The sequence below is a fragment of the Poromitra crassiceps genome (genome assembly GCF_964638095.1).
Source record: "Poromitra crassiceps genome assembly, chromosome: 12".
NCBI lineage: Eukaryota > Metazoa > Chordata > Actinopteri > Beryciformes > Melamphaidae > Poromitra > Poromitra crassiceps.
In genome coordinates, this window is record NC_139632.1 from 15,784,639 (window position 1) to 15,796,707 (window position 12,069).

The 12,069-nt window shown below is 45.2% G+C and overlaps 1 protein-coding gene across 7 annotated transcripts in view; it reads left to right on the forward strand.

The window, feature by feature from the left end:
- LOC310787030 (myosin IXB) overlaps positions 1-12,069 on the forward strand; it is a 74,321-nt gene that overhangs the window by 43,986 nt on the left and 18,266 nt on the right. For all 7 annotated transcript variants that reach the window (XR_014553241.1, XM_083648355.1, XM_083648357.1 and 4 more), the window contains exons 6-16: positions 3,490-3,552; positions 5,499-5,598; positions 6,934-7,034; positions 7,479-7,608; positions 7,944-8,033; positions 8,873-8,989; positions 9,205-9,339; positions 9,834-9,955; positions 10,729-10,870; positions 11,167-11,362; positions 11,884-11,959. Coding sequence is in view for 6 of the 7 variants with exons in the window: in XM_083648355.1 (XP_083504481.1) it covers positions 3,490-3,552; positions 5,499-5,598; positions 6,934-7,034; positions 7,479-7,608; positions 7,944-8,033; positions 8,873-8,989; positions 9,205-9,339; positions 9,834-9,955; positions 10,729-10,870; positions 11,167-11,362; positions 11,884-11,959 (1,272 nt within the window). In the remaining variant the exon portion in view is untranslated. The remainder of the gene's footprint in view (positions 1-3,489; positions 3,553-5,498; positions 5,599-6,933; positions 7,035-7,478; positions 7,609-7,943; positions 8,034-8,872; positions 8,990-9,204; positions 9,340-9,833; positions 9,956-10,728; positions 10,871-11,166; positions 11,363-11,883; positions 11,960-12,069) is intronic.

Here is a 12,069-nt window from a genome sequence, read left to right on the forward strand (position 1 = left end):
CTGTACTACATACAATATATACATCACATACTAGGCCGTACATACTTCATATACATTGTTGCAATGTCATATACAAAGTTCTACATTTCCCTGGTTTATATACAAGAAAAGGGATGCCGTATTAGAAACACAATGACAAACCCAGACGTAATAGTTGAAGCATCTAACTGCCTGTGGCCACTGCTGCTCAGCCTGAGTTCACAATAAGCAGGCGCACCCCCAACCTGATTAGACCTTCATAGCACCAGGTCTCATCAGCCTCTATTGAGTTGCTGATCCTGAGAGGGGTCTCTAATCCAATATGGAGAGAGCTCACTTTACTTGGCTTAGGTTTTCACTGCAAATTAGCAAAGAGCTTTAGGCTACAACCACAAAACACACCTCACATAATTGACAGTATGGGCTTCTCCTCCCCGTCAGCTGGAGCACTGGACCCTGCTCCCTCCGCTATCACAGCTCGGCTCTGTAGCCTTCACAAAGGCTGCCTGTCTATCTGTCCATCTCCAGTGGTGGCCATTCAGACGCTCAATGGAGGGGCTTAACAAAGGGAAGAGTGGGACTAGCTGCTGTTCCGCTCTGCTCTGCTCTGCTGTCTGTCTGTCTGACTGTCTGACTGACTGACTGTCTGACTGACTGACTGACTGACTGACTGACTGACTGACTGACTGTCTGACTGTCTGTCTGACTGACTGTCTGTCTGTCTGACTGACTGACTGACTGACTGACTGACAGGATGTTTTCATGCTGCCTCTCACTGGGGCTCGCTGTCCAGCTAATCCTCGCTCACTGCAAACGCAGCGGGCTGGAGCTGAAGGATGAAAAGGGGCGACACCATAGACTGTAAAAGGAGATGGGCGGAGTCCGTGTGATGGATGATACTCATTGGTTTTGTGAACTCCCGATTTGAAGCCTCCAGTTTGGCGTTTTGGCCGCTGCCATCTTGGTTCTCCCGCAGCTCACACGTGACTGTATGAGACCAGGGGTTTCCCACAAAGCCGCCTGCTATTGGTCCGTGATCGGCAAGCTGCACGATCACTGGACAGGCGACCTGTCAATCACACCTAAAATATAGTCTTCTTATCATCTATTTTACTCTCTGAGTTATATAAAAATGTACTCACCCCCGTACAGGTGTCATGAAAGGTGATGTTTACTTATGCTGTAAACTCAGGCATTTTAACATGGGGGTGAATGGGACTGACTCGCTTTTGCAGCCAGCCTCAAGTGGCCAGGGAGTGCACTGCAGTTTATGCTACTTCTGCGTTGGCGTCAATGCGGAAGTAGAAAGCTGCCCCCTCAGGGGACACACACGCTTCGAAGGTGGCGTACAAAGGAGACGGGGTGTGTGAGTGAAAGGTGTCTCAGTGTGTGTATTTCTGTCTGATTGTGTGTGTGTGTGTGTGTGTGTGTGTGTGTGTGTGGTGAGACCTCTCGTACCCGTTGACAGATATATAGCCAGTGGACTTGGCTGAAGTGAGCCTCCCGTCCACATTCCTGCACATACTGTTCTCTATTAAATCAGCTCCGATGAACACACAGAAACAAAGATCCACTCTCACATCCAGACCACTATTACATTTACACTATTACATTACATTTACTTACATTGCATTTACACTATTACAGTACATTTACACTATTATATTACATTTACACTATTACATTACATTTACATTACAATACATTTACACTATTACATTACATTTACTTACATTGCATTTACACTATTACATTACATTTACTTACATTGCATTTACACTATTACAGTACATTTACACTATTACATTACATTTACACTATTACATTACATTTACATTACAATACATTTACACTATTACATTACATTTACACTATTACATTACGTTTACACTATTACATTACATTTACTTATATTGCATTTACACTATTACAGTACATTTACACTATTACATTACATTTACACTATTACATTACATTTACATTACAATACATTTACACTATTACATTACATTTACACTATTACATTACGTTTACACTATTACATTACATTTACTTATATTGCATTTACACTATTACAGTACATTTACACTATTACATTACATTTACACTATTACATTACATTTCACACATTGGTTTCTCTAAATGCATGTAGCTGTGGTGGCTGCCCACAGCTAGGAAATTGCCCCATAGCTAGAAAATGTAAATAACGGCCTAAGCTTTTTTAAATGAGATATAGCATAAAGCAGTAAAAGCTGGCATGGAGGGTATTTCTATGGCTATGTTCTTATCTATGGTTACTAGCTAAATGGATGCGTCTGTGGCTTTGACATGTGACACCCTACCCTAACGTTTAGCTCATCCACACAAGCCCATTCCCCCCCTTTTTGCCTTGAAATGGCAGTGTTTTACTAGTCTGTCAAAGATTAGTCAAGGAAGATGTTCACCTAAAAAGAAAAGAGACCTCCAGGTATCTGATGTATAAATCTATTCTCTTACTCCTGGTCTGTCCCCAGCACCAACAGAGGGAGGACAACTCTGGTAAATGCTAAATGGTAAATTAACCAGATTGATATAGTGCTTCTGCAAAGTCTGACGACCGCTCAAAGTGCTTTGCAGTATGTCTCCATTCACGCTCACATTCACTCACCGACGGCGTCTGCAGCCCTGCAGGGCGCTACATGCTCACCGGGAACACTTAGGGCTTCAGTGTCCTGCTCGAGGACACTTCGACACGCAGCCGGGAGGAGCGAGCCTCGAACCGGGAACCTTTTCCGACTCCCAGGCGACAGCGCTGCCTCCTGAGCTACCGCCTGCCTCCCCTAACTATGTCTCCGACACCACAGCTCTATTCTTAGTGTGTGATGAAGGCTGGCGTCAGTGTTGTTTTTCATAAGCCTGGTATAAAATGTGATTTAGCCAACTTTATGGTCCTGGCCTTGTGTAGTGGGGGGAATACCGCTGCTTTTAAAATCCCATATCTCGTGACTGCAGAGGTCTGAAACCAAACCATACCTCCTGCTTTTCTCTGCTGCCCCTACAATAGCTTTCCAATCTCTCACTCTTCCATCAAAATCAAAATAAATAGCAAAGGAAATTCCTGCCCTTTTGGAAGCCAATCAGATTAGCTCCATATTTAGGCTGTTGTCCGTGGCTGTTGTTGTGTGTCGCTATGTGATGTGTGCATTGCTACACCGTCCATCTGACCATATCTGAAGGCTTTGTTCACTCTTTGATTGTTTCGACCATCTGCCCTCGCCTCCCCTCCCTCCTCCCTCCCCTCATTTCATTTCCATCCCACTTTCACATATGACCCCAACAACACACACACACACACACACACACACACACACACACACACACACACACACACACACACACACACACACACACACACACACACACAGCTGATATAGGACCAGACAACCTTTATTGTTAAGTGATTCATGTAATTTATCTCCTCTTCCCCTCTCTCTCTCTCTCTCTCTCTCTCTCTCTCTCTCCCTCTCTCAGGGCCGTGGTGGAGAAGTATCTCCTGGAGAAGTCTCGCCTGGTCTCCAGAGAGAAGAACGAGAGGTGAGGAGGAGCAGGCGGGGTCGTGACCCCTTAACCCCACTGGCCCTCATGGGGTCCTCTGAACAAACAGGAGGAGTTTCCCCTGGGAGCCCCTGACAGTTTGATATGAAGTCTGACTGAAGGCTGTAGCCTAGCCTTGGACTTTTCATGGCCATTTGCTTAAACACACACATACTCGCATGCGCGCACACACACACGCACGCGCGCGCGCGCGCACACACACACACACACGCACACGCACACACACAGAGCAGTGTAGGTTGAGTTATTAATTGGCTTACTGCTAGTGGACAAACATGTCTTCTTTCTAGTCTCAGTACTGCCTGTGTGCATACATACACTGAGTTGAGGTGTTTGAAAACCTTGCGTCTCCAATTTCAATGGTTTTATTGAAGAATGACATGGTCACTCTTAATTTGTTGAGAAGGTTGATCAACTCAGAAAGTCATCCCTCGATCTGAAGTCCAGGCTGTTTTTCTTAGTTCCTTAGAAACACAAGGTTTTCACCTCAACACAGATGGTATGTAGAAAGGGCGAACTCCTCTTGACACTTTGGGGAGTGAGTTGTCATTGGACTTGTGCAGTGCCACGATTCAGCAGGTATAAACAGACATGCTGTAGAAGCCAGAGATCGAACCGGGTGTGTTGTAAAGTCACGTGCGTTCAGTTCACTTTCATTTGATGTGAGCCAAACTCCTGTTTGTGTAGTTTAAGCATTAAGTACTTGTGTACAAACCAATGGTGGAAAGAAACTTAACAATGCTGACTGTCAGGTCTGAGAGAGACGGCCTCACTTGCCACGATGTCGTGGCAAGTGAGGCCGTCATAGACTGTCATAGACTGTGTTACTCACAGTGTATAATACTGTACTGATATTTACTCCAGGCTAGACTACTGCTCTGTTGCTACTAGTGTGACTAATAGGTAAACAAATACTAGGGATTGGTAAGGGAGGCATATAGTCAATGAGCAAAACGTCCGGTGTTTCTTCTCTTCGGCTGATTCATTTACACAATCTAATATGTAATACTAATGAGTCATAACAAGAGGCTGTCAGCGTTTGACTGCCTTCATTTTAAATCAGTGAGGCCAACAAGAAAAATCGGACTTTACCGCACTGTCCCAGTACTTTAGGTACAGCAGACTGTTACTATAGACCTGGTTTTAGCTGTTATTTATCCAGCTATTTTTCAGCTCGGTGTAGTATTTTTAGCACTCAGTATGTTACATAAAGGGCACCTTGACCGTAGTTGTTTAGGGAGGGGAGAGGTCGTTACTCATTCACTTTTCCCACCTGCATTGGTGGGTGGGAAAAGAGCAGAGTTTCCCCAGCTGCTTTTGGAAACGCACTTGGTGACCTTCCCCTGACAAGCCCGTTTCCTTCACCTCCAGGCTACCCGCCAAACGCACACAGTGCCTAACGCACACACAGTACACTGTTACTCACCTAGTCTACAGTTGCTGTTGACAAGGGCTTCTTGCCCGTCTCGTCCGGGAGTGAGTCTGCTGTATGATGTCATGGTGTCTGAGTGATGAACGTGGAAACGCATTACTCCTGTGACCTGTGTGCTTTCACAACAAAGCTCTCCCTCCTATCTACTGTACCTACCAGCCTCACTGATAGCAAGAGTGGAAAAGCTGATGCCAACATCATAGCAGTCCAGGCAGTGTCTTCTTCCTATTAGCTTTTGACCAGCACTGGGCAGCAGTGTTATTGGAAATAGTGATCAATAACACACGCCTCATATCCACTGATAACTGCCTACCAAAGAATGAAACAAAAGATTGACAGATAAGAGTTAACCGATCATTAATTCATCATTGTATTTGTTTGCCTAAAGACTGGTCTTAATCAGTGGCAGGAGGCCTTTGCTGTGGTAATGTGGAGTATAGTATGTATGTGTGAAGTACGCTGTGTGAGAACAGTATGTGTTGTCTATTTCCAGGAACTACCATGTGTTTTACTACCTGCTGTTGGGCGCTTCAGAAGAGGAGCGGAAGGAGTTCAAGTTGCTGCCGCCTGAAGACTACCTCTACCTCAAGCAGGTGCTGCCAAAGCCCCTTCCCCCAAAGCTCCAACATACAGCAGTTTAAACATATTCATCTAATGCAACAAAGCTCCAACATACAGCAGTTTAAAGATATCCATCTAATGCAAACGCAGCGCTTCCCAACCTTTTCCCACTCATGGTCCACTTGAAAATCTGGAAAATGTCTGCGGCCCACATCCGACCATAAACGGTACGGAGGCCAAATAATGTGTTCTCAGAGCACTGTTTATTAAAAGGAGCTGTCCATCAGCACCGAAATCAGAAACTAAGAGTGAGGGGATGTCTGCAATAGGCTAATTATTGATTACAAATTAAATAATATGATTCAACAATGGAGAAATCCATTCTTATACATAATAATAATAATAATAATAATAATGTATTTTTTAACGAAGATCTTAGTAGTTTGCAAATGATTTGGCGGTCCACAGGGAATGGCTCATCTAATGTAAATGCTGAAAATGGCCTGCTTCACTGCTGCATTTCTCTCCTAGCCTTTGTTCCCATTCGTCACCTCATTTTTCTCTCATTCTGTTGTATTCCCTCTGTCCAGCCGTGTCCGTGAAATACACTTCGCCTTTCAATGGACCTTTTCAGCCATTGATTTTCGTCTGTACCATATTCTTGTGAGCGCATAATATTGATTCAGCCTGTGCTCTCTGCAGCCGTTGTTGTGCATGAGGTGTGACCTTGAAGGTAACATTGTCATTCACAGTGAGTGGAGCTGGTATTCAGGATGATTCTCCATGCTGTTGTAAAGGCTGCTGCATTATGCTGCCAGCATCCTGGCCATATGTGCACGGCATGTTAATGAAGCTGTCTTTGTTCCCATCTTTCTCTGCCCCCCCCCCCATCCCATCCCATCCTATTCCATCCCACGTATTTTTTATCCCAGTGCTTCTCAAACGTGTTTGGCTTCAGTCTCCCCTTTTACCCGACTACAACATTTTGCTTAGAAAACGGCAAGAGAAAACTATAGCATACAGTATGATGCAATGAATGAATGATAACCCACCTTTTGAAGAATATAACATTCTAAAATAAGAAATGGAGTGAAAGGGTTGCAATTCGTGCCTCCTGAGCAGATTTATTTTAACGTTTCATTTATATTCATGATTTATTCTTACATTCTTTTCCATTGTCCTCTTTCTCTCAAGTACCCCTTGTAGTACCTCCACTTACCCCTAGGGGTACGCGTACCCCACTTTGGGAACCGCTGCACTACCGTCATCGCCCTCTTCTTTATCCCCCTTGGCTTGTCACCTCTGGCCTCCTACCTTATCTTCCTCTACACCTCGACTCACTCTCTTTCCCTCCACTCTCTTCGCAGCAAAACTTCAAGATAGAAGACGAGGAGGATCTGCGTCATGACTTTGAGCGGCTGCAGCAGGCTATGGAGATGGTCGGCTTCCTCCCCGCCACCAAGAAACAGTGAGTGCAGTTTATCATGTAGGAAAGAGCCGAATATTAATCTCTAATAATCTAATAATCTCTCAACTGGAAGGAAAACCCATCCCGATGCATGATTCTGAACAGTACTTTAGATGTAGATAATTTTTGGTCTGGCCAGTTTGTGAGTCTCATGACAAAATAAACATTAATTAGACCATAAAACCCAATACAAGGCTACATTTATAACCTTTTATACAATGCTTCCATTCAGTTTATGACTCGTTGAGCCTAAGAGCCAAATCAAAACCAGCACAAGGCCTCTTTGCTCCTGCTATGGATGATGGGATTAAGTTAATGAAGGCATGGAAACACAAAATGGACCATGACCAACATGCATGACAATAATCTCCGCGTGCATCATATGACTAGGTCACTACTGCTTATTGATTGTTTATGCATTAATCATCCATGTCTATGCCACAGGATCTTTTCTGTGCTGTCGGCCATCTTGTATCTGGGCAACGTGACCTACAGGAAGAAGGCGACGGGCCGGGATGAGGGGCTGGACGTGGGACCCCCGGAGGTCCTGGCGACCCTCTCTGATCTGCTAAAGGTGATACCACATACCTGTAGACTACCATCGCTGTAACAGCACGGTTGAGAAGTGTTTACACATTCAAGTCTCTGTTTTTAATTGTTGTCTCGTGAGCTTCTGTAAAGCCTGCTACTTCTCATTCTAAAAATTCTCAGTGTTGTAACCGTAATTAACCTTGATCCGTGTATTCAACTTTGCCATGTTGGGTCCTTGAGTTTGAGGGAATTTGGCCTGAAAAGCCTGACAAATTTAAAGTTTAAGAAGGCGTAGCAACCCTTTGTATCTGGCTAGAGGTGTGTGTCTGTCTGTTTGTCTGTCTGTCTGCTGTAACGGGTGTGTGCGTTCCCTCTCAGGTTAAAGAGGAGCTGCTGGTTGAAGCTCTGACGAAGAGGAAAACGGTGACAGTCAACGACAAGCTGATCCTCTCTTACAGCCATAGTGAGGTAGGCACCATCCATTCATCTCTGTAACATGTCATTACTATAACAGCATTGCATTGCAGACTAATTGGTGGCCTCATGTCTGTCTGCCTGCCATTCTACATAGATGTTACTTTTTATGTTCATCTAATCTTTGTTGTATGTGCCTTCTTTTCTTTATTTGTATTTGAGCTTCCATTCATCTGTGTGACCCTCTAACTCTCCTCCCACACTATAGGTGGGTTTCCATCCGCCGCTTTAAAGCACATTTTCAATTTGCGCACTAAAAGACCTGAGTGGAAACGCTGCAAAATTAGGAAAAAACAACCACGAAATATTGCAAAAAAAAAAAACGTTTTTACGCTTGAGGGAGGTGGAAAAGTCGGTGTATCGATGAAAGGTAAATGCGTGTAAGTGCAGTGGAAACAGATTAAGCGAATCTTCCGTTGTCTCTCGGTTACCAAACCCTCGTCTAACCAGACTCCGTTCAAAAACCATGTGGTTTTACTGGAAGAAGACTGTGGGATAACGGGCGACTTCCGTCTAGAATTGACATTTTCTTCACCAACTCCTAATATTCACATCATGGTAGTGGATGGAAACGTGCATCGTTTCTCATTTTCTTTTGCCGACTTTCTGAAAATGTGGTTAAAAATCCCGATACATTTGGATGGAAAGCCACTCTGTGTCTGCACCTGTGTTTTTCTCCATTTTGTTGTAATGGATTTTCATTCAAAAGCCCGTTGTGAAACAGCTCATCTGCCACTATTCTGTCATGTTGATTGAAGTTTATTGGCACAATGTGTTTCATTCTGTAATCCTCACCCGCTCTCTCTCCCTCTCTCCCTCTCCTCTTCCATCAGGCGATCACAGCCAGAGACTCCATGGCCAAATCTCTGTACAGCGCCTTGTTTGACTGGATCGTTCTACGCATCAATCATGCACTGCTCAACAAGAAAGACATGGAAGAATCTGTCCCAGTGAGACACGCAGACACACACACGCACACACACACACACACTTGTACAAAAACACATCCAGACAAGCACATGTGCACATACACACAATACATCTACAGTGTGTAGATGTTAAATACTATAAATAATCCTTTCTTTAAGGTGATAAGTGTTATGCATTCCTCATGCTGCTACTTATTAGTTTTCAGTTAGTGTTAATAGCTCTGTCTGTTTTGCAGTGCTTGTCCATTGGTGTCCTTGATATATTTGGCTTTGAGGACTTTCAGACCAACAGCTTTGAGCAGTTCTGTATCAACTATGCAAATGAGCAGCTGCAGTATTACTTCAACCAGCACATCTTCAAACTGGAGCAGGTGAGCTTTCTTCTTCTTCATCATCGTCGTCGTCTTCTTCGCCTTGTGCTTTGTCTGCCCTCCCGAAAATCATGATGGACTGCTTTTCCCCCCAGAAGATCTGACTCCGCCCTCTTCTCTTTTTATGAAAATGACTAACTAACATGATGATTCATCCCAATCACATTTATTGATTTCTAGAGATAGCAGCGGTTACATGACTAGACAGTTTGTCTGACTGGGAGCTGTACTGGTTGATAGTAGAAATGAAGTTAAACTTACTGTACATACAGCGTTGCTAGAGCAAAGCACTACATTTCCCTGATGCATACACAGTTAGCATACACAATAAAAATAAAAACATGACTAACAATTTCTCTCTCTCTTTCTCTCACACACACCAGACAGTCTGTTAAATTGTTTCAAGTCAGCAGTGAATACAGAGTGAGACATTTCCCGCTTGGCTGATGTCACTGATGAACTGGTTGAACTAAATGTGTCCTCCTCCCATGCAGGAAGAGTACCAGGCGGAGGGCATCACCTGGCACAACATCGACTACACGGACAACGTGGGCTGTATCCACCTCATCAGCAAGAAGCCCACTGGTCTGCTCTACCTGCTGGACGAGGAGAGCAAGTATGAACAACTTCATGATTTACACACTTTCATTATGTCATGGTCTCTCAGTGGTGGCAGCTTGATAAAGAGTGACAGCACCTTGGGGCGTCCGGGGAGTGTAGCGGTAGATTCCCTGCCAACCAACACGAGGGTCGCAGTTTTGCGCCCTCCGTGTTACCTCCGGTTTGTTTGGGCATCCCTACAGGCACGATTGGCTGTGTCTGCGGGTGGGAAGCCGGATTGAGGGTATGTGTCCAGGTCGCTGCACTAGCAGCTGGTTGGTCGGGGCGGAAGGGAAGGGAACTGGTGGGAATAGCGTGATCCTCCCACGTGCTACGTCCTGCCGGTGAAGCTCCCCGCTGTAAGGTGAAAAGAAGCAGCTGGCAAGTGCACATGTATCGGAGGAAGCATGTGTGTGTGTACGGCTCTCCCCAGATCAGCTGAGGGAGTGGGGCAGCGAGCGACCTGGGCAGCAGGGGGAATTGGCCAAGTACAATTGGGGAGGAAATGGGGGAAAATCAGAAAAAAAAGAGTGACCGCTACTTAAATGATGGTCCTGCTCTTCTGGCAACAAACTGCCAAAAGGAAATGATACGTCCAATGGTTGTCATATTTGTTTTGGTGGTTGTTTTTATGTGTTTGTGTCTCTTTTTAATGTACCGTATATTTTATGGCTGTCAGAGGAATCAAGTTGTTTAAATTCAGTTGAAGAAGCTGTCTATTCACTTTCTTGCCTTTTCCTCTCCTTACTGTCAATCCTCATCTTCCTTCTCTCTGTGCCTCTACTCCAGCTTTCCTCATGCCACAGATAAAACCCTATTGGCCAAATTCAAGCAGCAGCACCAGGGGAACAAATACTTTGTCCCCACACCAGTCATGGAGCCTGCCTTCGTCATCCAGCACTTTGCTGGGAGGGTCAAGTACCAAATCAAGGTGAGGAGGATGGAGACGGAAGGTGTCGCATACTAGTGTGTTCAAGAACTTCTCCTAAATCTAGTAGCAGAAACTAAGAAAGGTTTGAGAATCATGACAATAGCCAGTGTTATCAAATGTCAACAAATTCCTAAGACCAGAGAATTGTGAAAGATGACATAATAACTATCAGGTGCAGCTTCCCCCATTTCGCTCCCTTATCTGAAGTGGAATCACATTTAAATGTGGCCTAGCGCCCTTGTTTGTTTTGTTGTGATGCCTGTTTCTAACATACTCGCTGTCTTCAAACTCATCAGGATTTCCGGGAGAAGAACACAGACCACATGCGTCCAGACATCGTGGCCTTGCTGCGGAGCAGCGACCGGGCCTTTGTGCGGCAGCTCATCGGCATGGACCCAGTAGCCATGTTCCGCTGGGGCATCCTGCGCGCCACCGTCAGGGGCATGGCTGCCTTCAACGAGGCCGGCCGCCGCTGGGCTGCCAAGACTGCAGGTACGTGATCAACTCCCTCACTTTGTTGTAAACAGACTGTAGAAATCTAAATGGTAAACGGACTGCGTTTACATAGCGCTTTTATCCAAAGCGCTTTACAATGTGGCTACATTCACCCATTCACACACCGAAGGCGGCAAGCTGCCACGCAGGGTGCCTGCACAGCCATCGGGAGCAATTTTGGGTTCAGTGTCTTGCCCAAGGACACTTCGACATGCGGACTGGAGGAGCCAGGAATCGAATCACCGATGATTTGATTAGTGGACGACCTGCTCTACCTCCTGAGCCACAGCCGCCCCATGAAATCTACTGTCCAGTGCTACAGAAAAGTAACCATGTTCGACCGTAGCTGCGTAACAAGATTAGATCAAATTCAGACCAAAACCAAAACAAGAAAATTACCACAGTCGTGCAACCCTGGTCAGCCTCTGTTTTTGTCTGGTTTAAAGCCTACTTATGAGGAGTGCATTGTCATCCCTCCTCGTAATCTTCTTTGTGTTGTGTGCTTATGTTTTGTGTAGGTGTTGTTCGCCCGACATCCAGGACTCCACTAGGAGAGCTTCAACGACCCAATGCCCCAGTAGAAAGAATGTATAAGTAAGAAACACACACACACACACACACACACACACACACACACACACACACACACACACACACACACACACACACACACACACACACACACACACACACACACAGGGGGG